We start from the raw sequence: 24,609 nt of genomic DNA, 5'->3' as shown, positions 1-24,609 counted from the left end.
ATCAGTGTTGATTTTCAGATTTTTCCACCATTCGCTGATTGCGTTCAGCCAGTGAATGCCGTGATAAACCCAAGCCTCAAAAGTAGGTGAACCGAAGAAAATTCCTCCAACTCTTTCATTTTCCCACCTTGCTCTCTAATCGGTTACAAATTGTTGTTTTTTCTCTCCATAATTCTGAGCCCAAGCTGTATACTAATGACAAATTATTCCCCTTTTTTCTTCCCGTCTCTTCCGTTTCACAGGCCTTGAATTACATTCCATCAGCTGACAAACTCCAGCTAACTTCCGAGGAGTCGACCACCCGAGACCACAGCCAGCAAATTGGGGCAGCGCCATTCGAGAAGAACCCACAGACGCGCGTTCCGGAACCGAGTTCTTACGGAAAATTGAGCAGTGAAAATCGTTGATGACACACAGTTTGAGTTGGACTAATTGAAGTCACAGTTGAATAACCACCACGCGCGCGTCCAAATTAAAGGTTATGGGTGGGAAATTGAGTCCGTTTTTGGGGCAGTCGACGTCGTCGGTTGAGCTTGGACCGCCGCAGTGGGTCATGAAACGTCGCCAACAATGGCCGCGCGACTGGTAATGATGCAATCTTGTGGTTTTACTGTCAGCAAGTTGAAAGAGTTATTCGGATGTTACCGTTTCGACTGGTATTGAAGTTGGTGATTCCGCGCACAGAGAGAAAGGAACTTCGCGATGACCGCCGGTAGTGGCAACCTTCACCTTAATCCATTGATGGGCCAAGTTTTCGTCACTTGAGGAGTTTCAAAATTAAAAGTAATTTATTCTTTCCCCTTGCGGACGCCAGTCGAGAAAACGATTTTGTTCAACTAGTGAAAACTAACCTCTTCGTCTCTATTGAAAGAGATAGTCATGGCCGATAGTCGCGAACGGATCCGGGGGCCACCGCGTGACGGTCGGGAGGGTTTCACCAGTCCGCGACAGGTGCTTCGCCGGTTGATGCTACTGTCCGAGGGTCGACAGTACCGTGAAGCGGCCACAGTGGTTGGGCGGCTCGGTCCGTCTGTGCTGCGATCCGTGGTGGCCGAACTGCCGATGGATATCCTGATCGAGGCGCTGCCCCACAGCACCTACCTGCTGGAGTCGTTCTTCAATCGGTGAGTAGGGTGTTCAAGTATTTTGCATTTTTGAAAGTGAATCGATTATCCCAACAACGAAGTTGGCTTTATAGCTGTCGGCCACTATTGCTAGTACCAACCACAATCGTCTTCTTTTTTATCGACAAGAACTTCGCCGCCCTGGGCTCCTAAATGTATGAAAGTAGGGCACGGAGCAACGGCGCCGAATACCCATATTTACCCGAGCAGACAGTGATATCTTGGGAATAACATTTTTTGATATTTAAAAATACAAGGCCAATAACATTTTATGTTATTTATAACAAGATTTGTTATTCGTCGTTATGATTTTTTTGTTATTGAAATGTTATTGTAATGACAGACTAATAACATTTTTAGTGATTCTTCGAACAAATCTTTGTTATTATTTTTTGTTATTTTAACAACTAATCCGATCATCCCAATAACAGTTGGAGGTATTCTTCCATAACAAAAAATGTAATCCCCAAGTTGTTCTGGCTTTCAATCAATATCAGACCGATAAAAAATTTTGTTATGATAACATAAACTGTTATTGAACTCTTATGCAAAAATGGATTTTGCAAGAATGGATGGATTAACACCTTCTGTTAGTTCATCCATGAGTCGTCATCTGTTCTGATCCAAACCTAATTGCAAACGTTTTGGATTTTAATTTATCTGCTTTTGTTACAAGAAAGACCATGCAGTTTTTTTAGATAAAAAAAGGAAGGATTTTTTTTTAAACTGAATCCAAATGAGTATCTTAAAGGAAGGCCACAAAAAAAAATGATAAACAGTTGCAATATTTGTTGCAGGTGGTCTAGGAACACAGAAAGAAATTTCCAGAAAGAATAAAAAAATAATTTTAGAGAGTATGAATGGAAATTTGCAGCAATAATGGTTAAATTGCCTTGATTTGTTCTGATTTGTACAAAAGTATATTTTTGTTAAAGCAAACTACCTAAAGGAACAACATTTGTATTACCTGAAATTTTTTTTTAAATAATTGAATCATTATCATGTTTCTATATCATATACGAAAAACTGCGTGTAATGCTTGGAAAAACAAACAAACCCTGTTCTCATGACATTTGCTGTAATTTTTTAATTGAGCCTAAGCTGTCTTTTCTTTAAACTATTTTTTTTCAGCGAGGTTTTTTTTTATTTTCGACATAATTTAAGAATTTATATGCTAAATATATCTCAAGACAATCCTGCTATTTTAGTTGAAAATTATAATAAACATACCAGAAACGCAGCGCAGCGGATAGCAAACGAAAACGACGACAGACGTCCAAGCAGAGAAACAGCGCGCGCTTGTAGGTCAACAGGCAGGCAGGCAGGCGAGCAAGCTCGTGAGAGAGTTTGAACCTGAGAGAGAGCACGTGCGTGTACGAATTGGAAATAAACATCGTTGTTAGGTAGCCCCTTACAGCTGGCCGCGCAAAAAGGGTCAGTTTTGGGCGCTAATAACTTCGCGAGAAAAATCTTAAAAATATAGTGTCTTCGGGAAAGTTGTTCTAAATTTAATGAAGGTTCTACATTTGAGAAATGGTAAGAATCGGATAACTATGGCGCCTTCCACAGGTAAAAAAGTAAAACAGTTGCTTTTCTTCATACATTTTGACGATTTTTCCCATACAAACTTTAAGCGATTGGAGGGAGGGGTTCCCGTGGTCAGAATGAGCTCAAATTTGGAATTTAGCCTAGTGATGGGCCAATCTTTGATTTCAGGGGGTAGCCCCAAAAAAGTCCGGATTTGGACCACCCTAATACTTATTCTATGAATCGTTAATTTAAGTAGCCTCATTGCTTTGAGGAACTATATAAAATCCCTGTAATTTTTATCTGATTTATAAAATATTTACGAATCTGAATTCGCACTGAGTGATTTTTCAAAAGTTGCACAAACTTGTTATTATATTTTTGTAAAAAAAAAACTAACATAGTTAATTTATAATTTCCCAGTATCGGGAATTTTGGAATATTATAAACAACTACTCAAAACAACAAATTAAACTAATTTTCTAAAATGTTTAAGGTCAGCTGTAAATATTTACAGTTATCAGGAAACCCCAAATGTTCACAAAAACTAGATTATGAGGATTGCTATGCTCGAGAGAAAATATGAAAATTGAACTTAACTTGAAAAGGCTTTTCCTTCTTACAAATAATATTTGAAAATAATACATTTGCTTTCATGTCTGTGGTGTATATGCTAGATATGTTCTGAGGTATATTGTGGGGTCCACATTTTTTGGCTTCTTCCAATTAAAATTATTGGAATTTTTGACAAGTAAAAAGTTGCATTTTCTGAATAAGAAGATTAGAGAAGCATTGGTTTATTCGAACTTGAACATCGAACATTGAACAATCAATGTTCTAAACAATTTAGAATTTTTCAAGTGTTTTTTCTGATTAATTTTTATAATTTTGCTTCGATATTTATAAGTTTAAAATTTCCCGGGAGTCTCGACCGAATTTCCCGGGAATCGAGAGGTCCAAAAATGGTTGAATGCCTGGGAATTCCCGCTCGTTACCCTATTGCCCCAAGCATTTTTTTGTTTATATTAAAAATTTCGGTACATCCGAGAAAATACTATAATGTAATACAGAAATTAAAGCTGCCATACAGCGTTGTATTTGGCGCAGAGAGGATTCTGTGAACGGAACACATAACACAGATTCTACAAGAGAAGAAAGATGCGTGGACATACCGTACCATACGCTCCGAATCAGTTAGCTGTGATGTGTTAGTGTAAATTTGACAGATAATGATATTTTAGGAAACTGGGGAGATTGGGATTGGGAAAAAGATTATGAGAAATGGAAAATTGGGAATGGATGTCCAAGCATGATAAATGCTTTTAACAAAACATGCCACTTTAACAGTATTCAAAAAATACATGATTTTTTACGATTTCAATTTTCAAAATTTCAAGTATCTTATAAGAATTCTTCGAAATTAGGAATGTGCAAAAAAAGCAGCATTACTATCCAGTGCGGTCTTAATCAGTGTCAGCAAGCAATCCAGGTGAACACGCTTCTCACCGAGTTGAACTTGGTTCTGAGTGGTCTCGGTGGATCGATAACCGAAATGCTGACATGAGTTTCGACAACCTTGCTTATTCTTTTTGGATATCGTCATCAGGGGTGAGATTGGGTCATACATATTTCAGCATTTTTGACTCAAACTCTGATCCAATGTCACTCCGCATGGAATGCATGCTTTTTGTTTATTTTGAATCATATTTATGATGCAAATATTTTTATTTTGATCATAATTTAAATGTGTTTTATTTCAAACAAAGAGGCTGAGTACGTGCTGATACTTTCATTCCACGTTATTCATTTCATATGAAATTCCACACGAAGCCCATGAAAATGCCAACTCCTACGTCACACCAGAGGAATTCCCACCAACGGGCAAGGTTGGTCCAACCGCATCGCTTTCCTCTCAATGCCAATAAAAACTGATCTGCACTCTCGAACCTTCTCGTTCGTTTGCTGGAGCCACCAGTAACTAAATCTTCAGCCCGGCAAACACATGGTCGCCAGAGCTCGACTGGAATCACAAAAAGTGATAAAGAGCATAAACGTGTTCCTGTCCCGCCCAGAGGGGGATCTGCCGTCCCTCAGGCAAAGGGAAGCGAAGTTCCAGCCACTTGAGTAAATTTTATGCTTGCGGCGGTTTTTGCAAATCTCACTTTCACTTGACTGAGGATTTCAACGGGGTGACTTCTTGGGAAAGCAATTATAGGGTCTTCAAATTTAAAGGAATATGGTTTATTTTCCTTTTAGAGGAAGTTAGATTAATGATTTTGATTATAAACGTTAAAAGTGATTTTTTAATCCCTAATTAAATAACTCATAGAAAATAAACTTGTTCCAAAGTGAATAGCCTCTTGGACCACTTCACCGTGACCGCGGTGATAAATTGGAGGCTCGGGTCAAAAGATCACACGTCTTTTCCGTTTTCGCAAAACGCCGAATGGCGGCCCCTTTCGAATTAAAGTCCTAACGAAAGAAGCCATAGCTTGCGGTTAAATTGCTGATTAAGATACGACTGACTGTTGGGCGGGCGTGAATAAACGCTCGCTGACGGATTGCTGACACGCGCACCACGGCCATGGGATTAGGGAATGAGCCACTGGAGTAGGTTTAATAGGTCTCGAAGAAGATCTCGAAAGCAGTTTGCTATCGCATGTTGGGTGCCTGTTGGGGAGGTGCACTTGACTGAATTTGTTTTCACTTGTTTTGAGAGACAGGGCAATAGAAATGATGACGTTTTCACTTTTAGTAATGATATAATGATTGTCAGTTGATAATATATTTGTATTATACGATTACAATTGAAGAAAAAAGCCGGGAGACGTGGTGTAGGGGTAAGCGTGGTGCCTCTCACCCAGTCGGCCTGGGTTTGATCCCGGAAGGTCCCAGTGACATTTTTCGAGATGAGATTTGTCTGATCAGAAAAATAGTTAAAAGTTTTGTAAAATTTCAATGTACTGCACAGCAAAAAATCCGATGGTAAAATCGCATGCAAAAGCATGCACATCACCTTTGTGAGCAAATGCATGTAATATTGTATGAAAAAACGTGTACACAAAAAGCATGTACAAAAGAAAAATAAATAAATTTGGCACACCCCAAAAACAAGACCAACCTGTTGAGAGACATATCCAGATTACCAAGTCCGCGCCCCAACCGTCTCGGCTATCTCGCCGCTGTGAATTAATTGGATCATCACCTATGGATTCTGAAGGTTCAGCGATTTTTTTTTCATTATTTTTGTGATTACTAAGATTACTAAGATTACTAAGAAATGTTATAATATTGTTGTTTTACTAGAATCTGACCACCCTACACCATTATTGTTTAAAAGCGTACTCATATAACGTCATGATTCGAAATCCGGACTCTTAGTAGCATATCTTTTTTTGTTATAGCTGTCAAAAAATCATGGAATAAGTTGGAAATGTAGAAATATCATCAGGATTTAGTATAAACAGTCAATTTCAAAGAGTGCATGCTAAATATGTTTTTTAAAACCATTTTTCATCACAATTTCAAAATTAAATTGACTTGTTGTGCTTCGAATCCCGGACACTGATAAAAGCTGATTCGAAATCCGGACACTCGATTTTGCTTTTGAATTGTAGGAATTTGGTCTGAAATTTTAGTGAATGGCATTCTTTAGGTCTCAAATATGCTGTTAAGATCAAAATTATCGATATTTTGTATGAAAATGCTAGAATTTGAGGAAATCAAAACTATAAATTTCTGCTTTTCCTTCCCCGTGCTTCGGACGCCTATGATATATTTCAGCGAAACGTTTCACAGTTTTGGTAAACTAATATTTTTATTTAATTTTATTGTTTTGGCATTGGATACAGCGTCCAAACATATTTGAAATGAATGTTGAAATTTGAATTCATCAAATAACACAGTTTTGACAATAATTATCCGTACTTATATCCAAATAATTGAGACAAAACAAGATGAGGTGTCCGGCTTTCGAAGCATCCAGAAATTCGAATCATGAGGGCTTTTGTTAATTTGATTTGGTTAACCGCGGTGGATTTGGTGGATTTTTGACAGTTCGAATTATTTCATGAAAATCCACCGCGGTTAACCAAATCAAATTAACAAAAGCCCTATGATGTTACTCAGGGAAACACTTTTCGAATATGAAACCCATCTAAGTATAGAGGATTAACTGAGAACAACTTTATTTTTTTTCTTTCTTGGTAATTCAACGTGTTCAAAACCATGAAACACAATTAATGTACATATTGACGGCAATAGTCGAAACAATTACACACTGTGATCACGATTTGCATACACGCTATTGCACTTTACTTGGCAATGCTCTCGTTTGCAATATTTCGTAATTTCGTAAACAAGCCATTTAAATAAGCCCCACCGAATTCAAGATCAAGTTCAAACCGTCCATTTTTCGCGTTAACCAAGCAAAACTCCCACGATTGCCTTTCGTCACTGATATTTCCAAATTCTCACACCAACATTTGCACTTACCGACGCGCCCATTTCACGAATTAAAGCCGTTGATTGGCCCGATCATCGCAGCCAATTTCCACCTCACAGAGCAATTTTTCTTTTTCTTCTGTGGTGCCAATTTCATCACACCATCGACTTTGGATCGGAGATTGTGTTTGCAAAATTGAATCTCGGCGAATAGAGACACCCGCGATAAATGGAAATAATTGGCCTGCGGTCATTATTTTCACACCTCACCGCTGAAGAATGCTTTCGCGGATGATTTTTGTATGTTATGAGGCAACTCACGATTTTGATTTCTCTCTCTTTTCCATCTTCAACAGGTTAAACACGGTGGTGCCAAACCCAAAGCCCGATGTCCCCAGCGAAGCGATCATGTGGCACCTGGTGAAGCTGTTTAGCAATCCACACGAGACCGGCCTGCGGCAACGATGTACCAAGCTGGCCCAGGCCATCGGAACGTGGCAACCGGCGCTGCGGGAAGCACTAATGGCACGCCGGAAGCAGCTGGACCAGGCCATCGAAGGGCTCGGAGTTCATGGCCTTACCGCCGACCACACGGGAGCGTTGATTTGTCTGCACGTGGCGCTTAAAAATGAACTCCAACGGCACATTGAGACGTACAAGGCGGCGATCCACAAGCTGGAGGAACTCAGTACGGTCACGGTGAATCCGGACCCAGCTCAGTCCTCCCACCAGCGCCTACTGGCCATCAGCCACGGGGACATCCAGCAACGACTGATTGACAATAAAACGCTTCTGACGATGCTGGATAAGCCGGCCTTGAAGCAGCTTGGGCTGCTCATCGAGAATCTGTCCAATCGGGTGCAGAACGATAAGGAGGCGCTCTTTTGCGTGGGGCAGATCCGACGAATCGATACCTCAGCCAACACGGAGGAGAGGTAAGGGTGGCGGTTAATTTTGTGAAACATTCATACAATCAGTGGGCTTTATTCCATATCCCTGAATCTTATTTTTCTTAATTTCATATCTCTGAGAATCATTTCCCCGAAAATTCAATATTCCCGAATGTCATTGAATGTTGTTTGATGGTGAAATAATTTATTTGTTAGGGGAGCTGGGGGTAAGACGGCCAGGCGGGGTAAGACGGCCACCCTACTGTTTTAATAAGTATACTAATGAATATTACTAAAATGTTTAGCAATACTGTTCCTCATGCTAAATAATGCATATGGAGTCACCTTTGTCAAAAATATTGTTTGAAATAGTATAAAAATAGCTCAAAATGAAGAAATAATTTTTGAACTTGAAACTGGATGTAATTTTCATGAATTACAACTTAGGCATTTTTGTTAAATAACAATATGTTTTCCTTTCTTCAAATATTTTTTCATGTTAAATTGAAGTTTTCCTAGATTATGTCCCTCGAAAAAGTTCAAAAAATGCGATGAACTGTTTACAAAAAATGTTTAAAAAAATAATTTATTTGGGGGCAAGACGGCCACCTCCTCCGGGGGTAAGACGGCCACCCGTAATTTGTAGATTTTATTTGATATAGGTTATATTTTTGACGGTTTTTGACTATTAAGACATATTTGTAGATAAAGGAAAAGCATTTTCAATAAAACTATCCATTTTTAATCAAAATGCTGTTAACTACCGTTTCGACAACATTCTTTACTGTGATATAGCAAAACTCATTGAATAGTATGAAATCCTAGCAAACTTTTCACAAAAATCGCTAATTTAATATAGTTTACATAATTTTGATTTACTTATTCTAATCGAAATACACAAACTATTTTTATTGTACCAAATTGTGTTTGTTTTGTAGTAAAAATTCATAGTTTTTCATAAAATGTGGTCGCAATAATATGAAATTCACTGAGCCAAAATATGAAATGAAATGAAATGAAAATCCTAGCAAACTTTTCACAAAAATCGCTAATTTAATATAGTTTACATAATTTTGATTTACTTATTCTAATCGAAATACACAAACTATTTTTATTGTACCAAATTGTGTTTGTTTTGTAGTAAAAATTCATAGTTTTTCATAAAATGTGGTCGCAATAATATGAAATTCACTGAGCCAAAATATGAAATTTTTTAAACAGCATTTTCTTCACATTTGAAACCTGATTTTTTCAACCAAAATAGTTATGATGTTCAGAGAAGTCTGTTGAACCAACCATGTAGGTGTTTGGGTGGATTTAGCAAAGTTATTAAGTTAATTTATAGCACTGGCCGTCTTACCCCACATGGGTGGCCGTCTTACCCGCGTATTTCATATATATACGATTTCAATTATTTTTTTAAAATTGCTGAAAAGTATTGAAAATTGGTTTTTAGACCAACTAATTTATGTCATTTCTATAATGGACTAGTAGTAGAACAATATGTACGTAATTTGAGATCAAAATAATCTGTTGTGTAAATTTTATTAGACTTCTCCCTTAGGGTGGCCGTCTTACCCCCATCTCCCCTACCCCTTTTTAGCGTGCAAATGCTCGCACAAATTATCAAACAATAGAGCTTTATGACGTTTCGCGTACGCACACTAGCGCACCATTCAATTTTGCTGGCCGGACAAAATTTAACCTCACTTTTTTCCGTGTACGTACACGCAATACATGAGCACGTAAATAACTCTATACCCACACATCACCAAGTTCGCGTGAAGTTCTTTGGTCGACCAAAATTGCCCAAAATGGCAAACAAGGTCTCCTCGCCTTTGGACGCCTCATTAATTAGGCTGAGCATCGCGCAATTTGATCCACTTTTGGGGTTCTTTCTTCTTGTTGATTTTCTGCTTCGTTTTCAATTAACGTCTCATCTAGTAATTAAACGCCTTTGTTCTAGTGCTTTTAATGCTGTTTTTGAATTTTCCTCTTGATTTCGCTTACTGTCTTGTTGGTTTGTTTCGTTCTTTCTTGCTCTTTTCCGTCTCTTCCCCCTGTAGACCTGCAGCTGGCCTGTTGATGAACTACTCCCGGGGTTGCGACGCCGTGCTGGGTCTGATGGGACCGCTTTCAACGCCGAGCAGCCCGACGAGCACCGGCGGAGGAGGAGGAGGAGGCGGATGCAGCAGCGGCAGCGACGGTTACCATTCCGACTCCGATAGCGATGAGACTAAGTATTTACCCCCGCGCCTAATCTCTGAGTTGATTAAGCTGGCAGAAACTACTTTATTTGTTTTATTAGTTTTGCTCCCATTTTTTAACGCTTTTTTGTTTCGCTTCTCCTACCCCCTCAGTTTTTTTAAGGTTATGTCCCGCCAGGAACCACAATCAATTAATTAACTGTTGCGAATTTCCATTCTTCTTCCCCCTTTGCTTTCACTTCCATTTCTCTCATGGTGCTGATCACATTCCACGAACGACGGCTGATCTAGTTCCGAGCTGGTGCGACAGTACACCTTGACGTACAGCAAGAACCGCATCGATACACTCGATTCGCTCAACAGTTTGCCCCAGCTCAAGCACGCTCACCAGCTCAAGGCCAAGATACTGTTCTCGATCATCGTGGTAAGTGAAATGCTCTGACATGGAATGTGATGGGATGGGATGATTGTGGTTTCACATGTGACGGTGATGAGTTTCACTGGCGATTTGCTTGATTAGATTTCAAGGGCGAAGTACTTTTGCAACGACACAATGTTTAAGTAATTTGATATCATCATCATAATTAAAAACTAAGCGACGTGAGATCTTGAATGAAATATCCTGGGACACCAAACAAGGGCGTTGGAAGTCCTGTCAGCTGAGTCGGCAGCGATGCACCAACATTTGAGATGATTGATTAGATCTGCGAAGCTTCGATCCTCGCGGCGATGACTTGACTGAGCTGGGCGTTGATGATGTTCAAAGCAGTCTGCACTCCAGTAACAACAGAGTTCAGTAAATTAATTGAAAAGGGCCTTTGACGCATTTGCAAGTGATTTAATAATTCCTAAAAAATAAGATTATTTATTATTTAACTAATGATTTTTCCATACTTTGATCCCGATTATGTAAAACAAATATAGTGTTAAACAATATATGTTATTGAAACACGTAACACGTTCAAACGTAATTGAAAGAAGTAAATTTTGCCGAATTTCAATCGAACATTTTTGGAAATGAGTTGTACAACGACAATTACACTCAACCCCCGGTGGTTGGTCACTTTTTCGTTTGACACTTTTTAGTTTGTAACCCGATGGTTGGTCAAAGTCAAACTAAAAAGAGACGAACTGTCACTTTTTACACGGCGCTCACGAACACTATCAAATCAAAAATTTGGTAAGATGTGTGAACTTTGTGTGAAAAACTAAAAAGTGACCCCGTTTTTACAAAGAAGCGTCAGCGCGGTGCATTTTGCCCCGACCATGCTTTTTACATACATTTTTTTATTGTTTTTGGACTCATCTATCTTTAGAATAATGATGATTATGGCAAAAACTATATAAATCAACACTTACAATATCAATCAATTCTTATTATATTGTCCAAAAAGTATGCTCATATGTTTTTGTTTATTGAATTAAATGAATCAAAGTAAATGAATGGCATGAAATATGAAATTAATTATCCCAACACACCAAGTAGCGTTTTCAGAAGTCCAGTCAGCGTTCCAGTCAGAAATCCAAAGTTGAACTCAACTGGGTGAGGAGCGAGTTCTCCTGGGTCGTCAGGGACGCATCAACGGTGTTCAGAGCGGTTGTAGCCGAGTTGACTTGGTTGATCAGAGTTGTCGGTGCACTTGTTCTAGCTGCGAGAACCTGGCTGGAGCTGGCTGTTGACATTGTTCAGTGCAGTCTGTACTTCACTGGCAACAGTGCACAGTGTTCGGAATGGCAAAATTGAGTGATATAAATTGATATTATTATTGTTATTGTTATTGACATACAGGGTGACGACTCGACCTTCCAGGGTGTCAACCAAAAACTAACTTTGTTTTATGACGTTGTAGGACTTTGGTGTCTTCGGCAAAGTTGTAGAGGAGAAAATTTCATGGAAATTTTGTCGAAAACGCCAAATTTGTAGCTCTTGATATACTCGAGATATACGCCATTTTTGCAACAATGGTTCAAAAAAGCGCTTTTTTGGTGATAACTCAAAATGATAGCATTTTAGCGGCCTACTAAGTTCTGAAGAGTTGTTTAAGACATAAAATTATACATCTTTTCCGAAGACAGCAAAATGTTTTGAGCTTTTATTGAGGAGTTATATTACTCTTCTTATTGAAAAGTGCCAGCGACAAAATTGGGCGAAAAGTTCATCGCCCGGAGATCGCGAGTTGGCGCGAGCGAATGAACACCGCAAAAAAGATTCGGGGGTGCATTGGGGTTAAATGATTATTTCGTCATTCGGTTTAATTAAAAAATAATTATTTTTTTGTAAATATCGCTACATTGATGCGATGTAATTAATTTTTACAGTAAATTGGGCATTGTTACATCAAATTTGACCTTTCAAACGCACTAGAATGGCGAAATTTTAAAACAACAATGTTTGCCAATTTGACCGTTTTACCCCCAATTCCCCTAGTAGAACAAAACACGGCGTGTTTTCTGGGCAACCTTAAGGAGAAAAAATAGTCATCACTACTTTCAAAAGTGTCTTATACGAAATTTTCTCAGCTTTCCAATGCTTCTAAGAGCGAAATGTTTCATCGGGAAATTTCTGAGATATCTCTATTTTAAGTTTTTTTTCTTTTAAAATCCTTGATCATTTATTGGAAACTTTTAAATAACAGTCCAGGAAACTTGTCAAATGATGTGTTTCATGTGTATTTTACTGACCAAAATGTGCAAAATAAGACAAGAAACAACTTTGTAGAAGGTTGCAAACCGCTAAACATTTTGAAAATTAAGTTTTTACCGAATTTTTGAACATGTGGGATTTATTCAAATAATAAAATAATAAAACCGTATTGAAATACTATTTTTACAAGAACAAATAGATTTTTACACAATTGTTGTAAACAAATAACACCGGTCTGCTCTGATTCAGCTTCGAATTAGCTGATACAACCGAAATTTCTACAGGTTTGAGATTGATGTACTTGTATGTTACCACCGAGCTAACTGAGCTCTGTATAAATCATTCCACTGAATGTTTATTTAAGTTAAACAGTTGCCATAGAGAGCCTCTGACTACAGGCGGTTCACAGAACGCGTTCAAAACTTAGACAAAACATAATTTTCAACATGTTTAGCGGTTTGCAACCTTCTACAAAGTTGTTTCTTGTCTTACTCATCAAAATGTGCAAACATTTTGATGAGTAAATGACTCATGAAACACATCATTTGAAAAGTTTCCTGAACTGTTAGTATAAAGTTTCCAATAAATAATAAAGGAATTTAAAACCAAAAAACTTAAAATAGAGATATCTCAGAAATTTCCCGATGAATCATTTCGCTTTTAAAAGCATTGGAAAGCTGAGAAAATTTCCGATCGAAGCAATCCGTGCGCGAGATCGGACGTAACTTTTTCGTGCTGTCATTTTTCAACCCTAAAATTCTTGTTTCAAAAACAAAAAGTTAGTGGAAATACGGATATTTCGCCGGCAAATCTGTTTGTGGCCAGTGATAGCCATAACGGTGAAACTTGGATGGCGAACAGGAAATGGCCATTGCGGAAAATAATGGCGGATAAACAGCAACGGCGGATATCAGCCAGGATCGGTAGCACTCATTGACTCGAGCTCGAGGCCTCTAATGATTTAACTGGCAACCAGGAAGTTTTTTGCTGTTTTGGTGATGTGCCAGTTCCGGTTTCGGCAGTCCAGCAAATCAAGGCCAGAAGTCTCAGAAGATTCAAGTCAGATTCAAGACCGATGATGCCGGAGTTGAAGTGACCCGATTTGGTGAGATCTTTCCTGTATAAATTTCAGAATATACTTTCACTTACTCTAACATTCATACAATCCATTTAAGACCATACCACGCCAATTTTACTAAATACGCGGTAGGGTGTTCCCTTGGTCGTTCGCTGTGAGTTGTGGATTGCCTGCTTCTCTAATGAAGGTTCGACTGAAGGGGCATGCTTATTAATTTCTCGTCGCTCCATACCCTCAGTGACGTGATGGGAACAAGGGCGTCTATGCAAAGTGTCCCTACACCCGCTACAAATTTCCGGCGCTTGGGGAGGGAAAAGGGAAACCATTTTATTTTATGCGCCGGTATTTGTAGCATTAAAATTCGTGCAAAAAACTTATGCACGTGGGTGTGCAGATTACGGAGTAAAAGATGATCGAATTGTTCACCTAGCGCTCACATGTGTTCCAGGACCAAGTTGCCTGCGGGTATGGGGATCATACATACATACATACATTGGAAAGCTGAGAAAATTTCCTATAAGACACATTTGAAAGTGGCGATGACTATTTTTTCCTGATAAGGTTGTTCTAGAAAACACGCCGTGAAAAGAAAAGTTCATCCGCGGTCTGTCAGCAGCGCGCTGTTTTGTTTGCTAGATCAACATTTGGAAATGTCGAACGTTGAAGGAAATCGCTCAAAAAATGAAAATTAACCGATTTCAAATGTTTTGGCCGCAAATGAAAGGTAAGGGTGGCCAATTTTTTATTCCGATCTGTAAAACTAGTTCTGGGGTTCTGGGCACTGCGGCAATCGATTTTACCGATGGGTTGCTTCCGGTTGCATTTGATTTGCGGAGAAGGTTTTTCAATCCACCAGAGGCTTATTCGAGGGCAACAGTTTCGGTAATCCGGAACTTCTGGTAAGTTTAATATTTGCAGTGTTTAGCATGAAAAATATACTTAGACTAATCTTTCAAGTGAGCGCTCTTTTTGAGCCAGGTGCATTGTTCGGTTTTGCGCCAAAAAGAACCATTTTGAAAACATAGCAACTTGAAAATAGGCTCAAAATCAAGAAAAAATGGTTATAACTCCTCAATAAAGGCTCAAAACATTTTGCTGGCTTGGGCAAAGATGTGTAATTTTATGTCATAAACAACTCTTCAGAACAAAGTAGGCCGCTAAAATGCTAACATTTTGAGTTATCACCAAAAAAGCGCTTTTTTGAACCATTGTTGCTAAAATGGCGTATATCTCGAGTAGATCAAGAGCTACAAATTTGGCGTTTTCGACAAACTTCCATGAAATTTTCTCCTCTACAACTATGCCGAAGACATCAAAGTCCTACAACGTCATAAAACAAAGTTAGTTTTTGGTTGACACCCTGGAAGGTCGTCACCCTGTATGTCAATAACTTCAAAAGATAGCCCTGATCAAGTACAACAACTCTTCCGAAGACACCATTTGGCTAGGACGTCAAATAAAGGAGTAATCAATTTATTCCACTTAATTTTGCCATTCCGAACACTGTGCAGTGTTCAGTCCGCTGATAAGAGTGCTGTTCAGGGTGGTTTGAAGACCCAAAACTGTCGTCTGTAGCTGGGTAAGAGCAGATACAGCAGCGCTGGTCAGGGCGTTGCTGACCAGTGCGGTCTGAATCTGAGCCAGCAAGCTGGTGATGCACTATGGGGTTTCAGGCGGCCATAAATCGAAAAACCGACATACTCTAATTATTTTTTTGGTATTTTTTTTTCGAAAATAGACATTCTAACTAAGAAAAATCCGGAGTTTGAAAGTTGTAGGTTCAAAATTCACTGAATTTCAGACCTTCAAATGCGAAAATGGTAAGAAAAAACATGTTTTTTGACAAAAAAAATGATAATTTTTCATAGTTGCACTGTGTAGCTGTTTATGTTTTTTTTCCTGCATCATTATATATATTCAGAAAGGTAATTGATTCAACTTTTGAATAACATTTTACAAAACACACTTTTACAGGCTAAAAAAAATAATAAAAATCAAAAAAGATGGATTTTCATTCAAAATTTAGTTTTTTTTCAACTTTGTTAATGGAGTACTTTTTTTGTGTGCATTTGTGCGATCTGAAAATTTTGCAGCTTAAAATTTGAACCATGCCCTAACTTGTCTCCAAATTTCAAAGTGCACTTATGTGCACTTTTTGAGTTATGCCATTTTGAACATTTTGATTCATGCAAGAAAATTAATGATTTCGCGTATGCGCTTGGTTAAAATCGCATTATTTACCTGCGGAGGCAGAAATGACGTACCTGCTATGTATGTTTTGAAATTGATTTAATATTCATGACTTTGTTGGTACTTAGGTACGTTTAAAAAAAATAAAAATTCCTATTCAAAGAATTTTACAGTAACGATTCGTCGAATATTCATAACAGTTCGTTGTTGTGTTCTTTTGAAAGTATGGATAATAATACCGTAGTGTCCCTGTACGATATAACGAAGCACTATTCTGAAAACGTGAGAACTGCTTTCGAGTATATTTGTAAGAATTACAACATTGCAGAACCATCACATAATCAACTCAGGGAAAAACCACAGAGGAAAAACTACGCATGCTGTTCTGTAGCTTCAAAACGAGGTATACAAAAGCCCATTGAAGAAGTTCATATTTTAAGTAATCTAACGACAATCGGTTACATAGTGATTTTGATTTAGAAGAATTTATCGTGGAAAACGTGAATTTTGCAAGTGGATCAACCAAAAACGTGGACGAGAATCCATACAATGTTCCATAAAATAAACCGTCTAAAATTCTAAAACACCGCAAAAATCAAATTTAAATTGGAGAGGGAGGGGGGGGGGGGTCTTCAAAGAGAGGTGGATTTTAACTAAAGAAAAAGGGGAGGGAGATTGAACGTAAATCAGAAACTTTAACATAGCATAAACCGCCATTCCGTGCATCAAATAGACAGAGCAAGAATATCAAAATTCACCACTTTAATGCATGTGGCCTCAAATATATGAAAAAATCGAAAATTAAACTTTTTTTTGGAAAAATATCAAAATTCATTTGTTTTTATTATACTAAGTACAAACAACACAAAAAAGTCACAAAAAAAGTCACAAAAAAGCAAAAAAATATTTTTGGCCGCTCGCTTATATGGAAATACCCCATAGTGTGATGGTCGATTGCAGTGATGAGGTTACAGTTGAAAGGGCGCAGAAGAGGTTTTTGTGACCTGTAAGGAGGATTGAAAGATTTGGTTCTTCAAACCACCCTGAACAGCATCGTCAGCAGCGGTTGAACCGCCGGTCATAGTCACCGGAACCAGAACACCGACAACTCTGATCAACCAACTCAACTCGGCTACGACCGCGTTGGTGCGTCTCTGACGACCCAGATGAATTCACTCCTAACCCAGTTGAGCTCTGTTCTGAGTAGTCTGTTGGGATCCCTGACTGGAACGCTAACTGGACTTCTGACAACCCTGCTTGGTGTGTTGGGATAATTCATTTCATATTTCATGCCATTGTTTATTTTGAGTCATGGAATTTAATAGAGAAAATTAAAACTGAGTGTTGTTATAACTATTCCGTTAAAACAAAAAACTTGTTACTAACTTTTATTTGCCAGATTCAGATATCATACCAAGCATATTTGCTATATATATGGGAAATTCTCGTATGTTTGGCAGGTTAAGCACTCGCTCCTAACTCCATCCAATTTGCTGATTTCCACTATTTAAACAACTAATTTTGCATTACTTTTGATAGAAACTTGCTTGCTCACTTCTTATTGAGCTATTTATCACTCGATTTCAGTTGAAAAGGCTTTTAATTAGCTTTAAGTGAATGTCAAAGTTTTGACCTGCCAACATTAGAGGCACGCTGGAATTAGATGCTGTTCCCCTAACATGTAACAGAATGCACCTTTAGCAGGTGTCAGCTTAATCATAACATTCAAATAACGACCATCACCAAAGTCTGTAACTGCCGTGTATCGAAACCCTGCACTTATTTCGTTAGTACTGCCACCAACTACAAGCGTACCTACGCAACCACGATCACAAACTATCGAAGGTGTCAATGAAGTGATCTGCCTATCGTTGATCAACCTAATCATTCTCTGTACTGTCCTCCACAACAGCGCTATTATCATCCCATCCATCAAAAGTATCCAAGAGATAAAAAATGGCGGCAAAATTGACACCGCGTCCAAAACCGATATTTACAACCATTTGCGCGCGCGCGCAGTATCTCACAGTATCCGCACAGCCTACCATGATTAACGGTTATTATCCACTCACTCACACACAGCTAGCGTTCCGCGCCTGCCACGGCCTGAAGGAGCGCAAGGTGCTCGAGGTGCGCCGAACGTTGCACGTGTTGGACGCGAACGATGACGCGACGGCCGCCCTGGACCGGGCCGTCCGGCAGAACCTCAAAGAAACCGCCGACCGGTTCCCGATGGGCGACGTCGAGCGACAGGTCGCCAATCAGGTGAGTGCTGGGACGCGGCGGCGGAGCGCGCGCCTTATCGACGATCAGTCTCTCTTTTTACTCTCTTTAAAACTCTATCTTCTCTTCTATGTTTTTGTTTTGGTTTCTCTTTTCTCTTCCTTATTTTTTTTTGTTTTGCACAATTTTTTCCGGTTTGTTTGTTTGTTTTTCTTTTCCATACCCATAAATTCACCTCCCAGGTGTTGTCTACGCTCCACGAGTATCCCTGTCTGGAGGCGTGCATTCCTCTGATCCACTACATCAGCGATTGCGTGCGGCTCGCGTGGAAGATGACCAACCAAACGGTGCCGTACTACCTGGACACGGACTTTACGCTGGGTGAGTTGCTCATACAGATTTGTTAGTTTGAAGTATCGATGAACTCACGATCTTCATTACCTTAATTTTCACGCCAGGTCTCCTCCAGCCGGACAAGCACGAGCGGTACCCCATCTCGGAGAAACGCTCCGACATCATCCGGGCCTTCCTGTGGCCGGCGTTGATGCAGAACGGACGCTGCATCCAAAAGGCAGTGGTGGCCACGTAACGTGAGGATTAGCATCCTGCCACAGCTGTAACGACTCTTGCTCAATAAGCTTTTTTGTTTACCGAATACATTACTGAAAGGCATTTTCCGTTTGTTATGAACATTGTTTAACAAGTTGATCGTAACGAAACTAATTACCGAAAATCGAAACACGTTGTACACAAATGAGGGACTTTCCAAAAATAGCACCATAAGAATTATCGTTTTAATCGTTTTATTGAATTTTATTCGGGGCTATTCGCGATCCGTAACCGCTATACAATCATTGTATATATAGTTAAATTTTATGTAATAAAAAATTTACATACAGTTTCAAACCGCCTCGCCGTTGTCTCACTCCTTACGCATCACAAACCCCCCTTTTCCAAACCAACAGGTTCACCTTTAACGACGCTGTCCAGCCCCAGTTGATGGTGATGATGATTATGAAGTGGAACCAAATGGAGCCTGATTTTGACGGTTTCGTTGGCGCATTCCAGCAGATGGGTGCGGTAATGCTGCACGATGTCGGCAGGGAACCTAAAGAGGCGCTCCCGATGCTTTTGCAGCCCCACTGCGTACTGGAGTCCGTTTGGGCCGGCCCGTCGAATAAACAGGTGAAAGTGGCTGCCGGCGGCTCGTACCGAAAGGATATACCGGATGTGAGTGTGCTGCGGGAAAGGAAAGCCAATTAATAAATCGTTGAATAAATATTTGGTAAAAACGAAGCGTAAACAAGCGAAATTGTTTGAAAAACATCTTTCCTGAAAATACCAGGTCGATTCGCTGAACCCTATAAAATCACTCAAATAATGAACTTCTTAATTTGACCACCTAGACCACCTAGTTTAGTACTTCAAAAGTAATGTCAAAAACCGATTACATTTCAGAAGATTTTAAAAAGTGTGGTTTTTGTAAGAAACCCCGTCTTGTTATACAAAAAGGTATTGAAAAGTTATTGAAATGACTTTAAATTATTGTCCAAATCTTCCATGCGAACTATCGTTGGAAAGGTTTTTTATCAGACCTTGCCGATGAGCCAGAAAGATTAAAACCCTATTAAAAGAAATGAGTAACAAAGTTGATTTGTTAAACATGTTAAGGGGGAATGTTACTATTTCGACAGAATGTATTGACTTTATGATTGTGAGGAAGGCAACAACCACCTAAAGGTGGATTAAGCGTTTTTGCTTTTCTCACTAAAGAAAGGTGTAGGTCTTACATTATTGCTGGACGATTCAGCATGAATTTTCATCGAAAAATGTCAAAAAAAATCACACTGCATCGATTTTCGACGCTCTATCGATTCACCTTGACGTCTATATCCAACCCTCAATTTTTTTTTCGAAAATAAATTCCGTGGAGTCCGAGCGATGTCCGTGTGTGGTAAAATTTTTGAAAAATTTTGTGTCGCGAAGTCCTCGGATCCCAAATGTTTGATTTTGATTGTTCCAAGTGCATTTGAAAGCTGGTGTGCTGAACAAAGTCATTTTGAGACCGAATTTAGAAATATTCATCTGTTTTCGAATGTGGTCAGACTTTTCAACAACATTAATAAAATTTTCAATGGTCATTTTTTTTTTTCATTTTCATATCTTCTATTTATCTCTACAAAGTTTCGAGCCTCCCAAATTCCCAAATTCATCCAGAATCATAATTTGATTCTGAAATTAGAGCCGTTTGATTAACCTACCATAAGAAAAATAATCCCTAAAAAAAAGTAAAAGCCCACCTGGTGACCTTCGCCAACATTTTTCATTTCTGATTTAATCCGAAATTTCTTCCTACATTCATAGTACAGACCATGAGTGAGCATCTGAAACAAATTTGACATCTATCGGCAATCCCGATCAATTTTTAGAACGATTTACTTTTTGCCTTTCTTACTAAAGAAAGGTATAGGTTTTACTTTATGGCTGGACGTCATTTTCATCTTCGTTAATATAACGATTCAGCATGAATTTTCATCGTCAAAAAATCACACTGCATCGATTTTCGACGATTTGTCGCCAAGTCGACAAGTTGTCAAGTTGAGCTTCGAATACTGGCGCGAGAATGCAGGCGCATATATTTTGTGACTCGACTTATACTCGTTTTTTAGTAGTTTGTCTACCGATGTTTCCTACAACATGTCAGATAACGTAGCTTTTCGATTTCTTTTGCCCTGACCGTTTTTGCATAACTGTCCAATGTTTATGCAAAAACTTTTGTGACGTAGGACATTCATCCGGCTACAATAAATTTGTTTCCCGTGTGCTCCTAAAATCGCCATTTAGTAGGCTTCATTTTTGTCGTGATTTCTTAAGTTTATTTAACAGAGTTCATTGGATTCCAATAGGAGCTTTCTAAGCTTTTCATCGTTTATATCGTTTTCAAAGTTTTTCAATGCTGGCGACGCCAATGGCTTTCTACCTAAAGGTACTCGCGATTGAGTGTGTAGTGGTGCGGTTGTAAAAAAATAGCTATCTCTGACTGTCACTTTTGTAGAAGCTGAATGGCAAGCTTCCCTGCACCGTGCGGCACACGCGGTTCACTTGTACCTCGGTTTTTCTTTGCGCCTGCTTTGTTCGGTACGATGGTACGATGCACCAAAATACCAACACACAAAAGTGCTCGTACCGAAGCTAGAAAACCATAACCACGGTGTTCTTTGTCACTGGCACACGAAAAGCGTGCTATGCTCGCGTTTGTCATAAACGCTTGTTTGATTAAGAATATGTACGGTTGAAAATATTCATTTGGTGAAAATCTCGTTTTTTTTTTGGAAAACATCATTTATAATACTTTGCTTTCATCATAAGGCTTTCTTTTGTGCTGACGTTATAAATAAACAAAGTCGATGTTATGAATTGAAAGAAGTGCTACCATTGTTATATTCTTTAGTAAGAAAGGCTCTTTCTCACCCCAGGTGGGATTAAATCAGGTTTTTTGAAATGGACTACTCAACCTAAACATGCTTAGAATGACTCTAAAAGCTGGGGATTGCATTTTAAATTAATTTCACAAAATTGCACTTGAAAATTTTCAATAGAAATTCAATTGAAAATTTTATTTAATTTTTTTAACTTGTTTCGCTATCAGGTTTTTAGGGCTAGTTTTGATAAGGGAGAGGGAGGAATACAAGCTGCAATCCTCAATTCGACAGAATAGAAATTTTCTCTTTGTACAATTTGTCATGGAAAAAGAGCAACATATTATCCGGATACAAATTCAGGACAAAAACTATAAATAAAATTTGTACCGGCCAAAGTTGCTATTGGAAATTATGAAGTTTGAAGTTTAGTAAAGTACTTTAAAAGTTATGCTAAAAAACGATTTTGGCTTAAGTCGGGAAGATTGTAAAAAGGGTGGTTTTTGAGAAAACCCCCGTCATGACAAACCTTTTTAGAAAGGCAATCAAAAAATTTTTCTAACGAGCCCTAAACATTGAAGATCTGACAACCCTATCAAAAGTTATAAGCACTTAAGTGTTATTTATACTTTTTTAGAGGCCGGACTTCAGAAATTTTGATGAAAACGTTGTCCGGATCTTCCATGCAACCTATCCTTGAATGGGTAATCAAAAAACTATTCTAACGTGCTCAAATCATTGAAGATCTGATAATCCTGTCAAAATGTCTAAGCACTTAAGTGTTATTTATATATTTATCGACTTTTTTGAACATGTGATTTCTTTTTTTTCGATTATTTTAGATTTTGCGAAATCTAATGATTGTAAAATAATTATACGTATCTACAATGCCTTTTACCACACTTTTCTAATTGAAATGTTAGAACCATGGCAAGTAGTTTCAGTTTTTAAATTTATCATTTTAGCGTATAGCAACCATGACTTGAAAAAATCCACTTTAAACCTACAAACCTTCAACTTAAACGGCCTCACAATGCACACTCCATCCCGACCTCCCTCAAGCATCCGCTCGCACTGCTCTCGATCCACGTTGCAGAAGTACGGTTCCAGCTCCACCGTGTCATAGATCACACAGTACAACCGGGTAGCGATGGCAAACCTCTTGGGCAGGTCAACGCCCTTCTCGTTGCAGTCTACCCCCAACTCCGTCACATCTGCAGCATCTGCGACCTCTGAAAGATCATTAGAAACGAGTTAGATGCCACCATGGAACGCCTGCTGAAGCTAGATTTTCCTGTTTTGCTACCGGTTACGCCGCGCGTGTTGGCGGAATCAATTTTCCACGGTGGCGCGCCGAGCCGGTGATTAATTGATTCAGGGCTCTATTACCGTACCGTTAAGGAGACCAATTAAGCAGACCACGCGGTGGGACAAAACGTTCCGTCAACATTGGTCTCGGAGATGCATTCGCAGAAAAACTGCTCAGACTTGGTGTCGACTTCGAGACGACTTCGCCGAGTGATTAGGGGAAGCTTGGGTACCTTAAACTACTTTTGTACCGAAGTTCTCTTGAGGATGTCGAATTCACCCCAACCTCCTCTACTTTTAACGTAATTAATCACCTTGCAGTGACATTTCCAGCTGCAGACGACGATCATCTGGTTGATCATTACCACTGCACGGTTGCACCGTTTCGAACTGCTGATCAGACTCATACCGTTGGCACTGGTATCGATCTTCGGAAGTCACGTCGTCAACGGTTGGTGGTCGTTGGCAGTGGATCGCCTCCATTATGTCATCGCTGATGCGGCGGAGCAGATTCACGAGCAAGTTCAGGGAAACCTTGACGCAGCACTGGCTCGAACAGAAGCACATGTTTGGTGGGAATTAAAAGTGATGTTATTTTTTGTGCTGATTAGAACACATCCAAAGTGGCTCTTTGCGTTGCTGGATGCAACTGGGAGGATCGCTGCAACCAGATGTTGCCTTGAGCGAGGACAAACGCGAACTAACGGGATTTGTTGGTGCATATGATAAAACATAAAACTGTTGTAAGCATAAAATAGGAATTTGGGTTTAACACTGTGCGATACCAAGAACAGATTAGCATCTAATCTATGATGGAGAAAGTTGTGTTGTACACCAAGCGTTAAAAAATATTTAAAATTAAGTGTTGATGGTTTAGTTTTCCCTGCTTAAATTCATTCATGCTTGTTGTTATCATTCATTAAAAGTTCTTTTTTGTTCTTCTATAGTAAAACAAAACACTTTCCAATGCTTTTTCGAAAAGATTACTTCAAAATCGACAAAAGAACCAATCATATATTATATGCTTATGAGTTATTGCACCTTAAAAACAGGGTTGGGTTTTCTGCCACAGTTAATTCCAGCACATGCTGGTTTATAGAACTGTGAAAACAACATTTTTTGATTAGCAGCAGTAGCAGTAGCTAAGATTGCAGTTAAGACGAAGATAATTGACAAAAACTTCATTTTTGTCTCGTTATGGTGAACTGTTATGTCAATCGACTGAATTTTTTTCTTTTATAGTCAAAGTTAAACACAAAAACATCGATATTTCCAATGCGGAAAATGTTATATTTTTGTTCAATATTACAAATTTCTGAAAGCATTTGTTCAAACAGTACAAGACGCTAATATTTTCAAGTTTATTTAATAAGCAAATTTCTACTTCTTGTTACGCGCAAATATAGCAGTTTAAAACTTTTTTGTTTCGTAAAATCGTGATAACTCGTAATGATAATAAGCAAACTTCCTGCAAAATTAGATAAAAATAACGAAATTTAAAAAAAAAAATTCTTCATGAAAAATTACCCTTCTGAGTTATCAAATATTCGAAAATT

At 38.8% G+C, this 24,609-nt stretch overlaps 2 protein-coding genes across 4 annotated transcripts in view; one reads left to right on the top strand and one right to left on the bottom strand.

Annotated features, from left to right (window-relative positions):
- The window catches only part of LOC6033666, an 80,925-nt gene extending 61,750 nt beyond the window's left edge, over positions 1–19,175 (top strand). For all 3 annotated transcript variants that reach the window (XM_038248286.1, XM_038248287.1, XM_038248288.1), the window contains exons 2-8: positions 243–1,124; positions 7,451–8,029; positions 10,051–10,224; positions 10,483–10,615; positions 18,186–18,368; positions 18,569–18,707; positions 18,785–19,175. In XM_038248286.1, coding sequence (XP_038104214.1) covers positions 880–1,124; positions 7,451–8,029; positions 10,051–10,224; positions 10,483–10,615; positions 18,186–18,368; positions 18,569–18,707; positions 18,785–18,915 — 1,584 coding nt within the window. In that variant the 5' untranslated portion in view covers positions 243–879 and the 3' untranslated portion in view covers positions 18,916–19,175. The remainder of the gene's footprint in view (positions 1–242; positions 1,125–7,450; positions 8,030–10,050; positions 10,225–10,482; positions 10,616–18,185; positions 18,369–18,568; positions 18,708–18,784) is intronic.
- A 33-nt stretch (positions 19,176–19,208) lies between these two features.
- On the bottom strand, positions 19,209–23,725 carry LOC6033667. The gene is made up of 3 exons (XM_001844041.2): positions 23,368–23,725; positions 22,757–22,977; positions 19,209–19,565 (listed from the first exon to the last, which is right to left on the bottom strand). Exons 1-3 carry the CDS (start codon positions 23,618–23,620, stop codon positions 19,263–19,265), a joined length of 777 nt encoding a protein of 258 aa, XP_001844093.2. The 5' UTR covers positions 23,621–23,725; the 3' UTR covers positions 19,209–19,262.
- Positions 23,726–24,609: the final 884 nt, after the last annotated feature.

Source organism: Culex quinquefasciatus, chromosome 1, assembly GCF_015732765.1.
Source record: "Culex quinquefasciatus strain JHB chromosome 1, VPISU_Cqui_1.0_pri_paternal, whole genome shotgun sequence".
Classification (NCBI taxonomy): domain Eukaryota; kingdom Metazoa; phylum Arthropoda; class Insecta; order Diptera; family Culicidae; genus Culex; species Culex quinquefasciatus.
Note: the sequence above shows the minus strand (reverse complement) of the source record. Positions and strands in the feature narration are given on the sequence as shown.

What these genes read in the sequence shown, in the direction of transcription:
- LOC6033667 (XM_001844041.2), bottom strand. Translation starts at nt 23,620, where the DNA reads ATGTGCTTCTGTTCGAGCCAGTGCTGCGTCAAGGTTTCCCTGAACTTG. An exon ending in GCTGGAAATGTCACTGCAAG is followed by an intron (nt 22,978 to 23,367) that starts GTGATTAATTAC and finishes ATGATCTTTCAG; the next exon opens with AGGTCGCAGATGCTGCAGAT. An exon ending in TGAGGCCGTTTAAGTTGAAG is followed by an intron (nt 19,566 to 22,756) that starts GTTTGTAGGTTT and finishes CCTTTCCCGCAG; the next exon opens with CACACTCACATCCGGTATAT.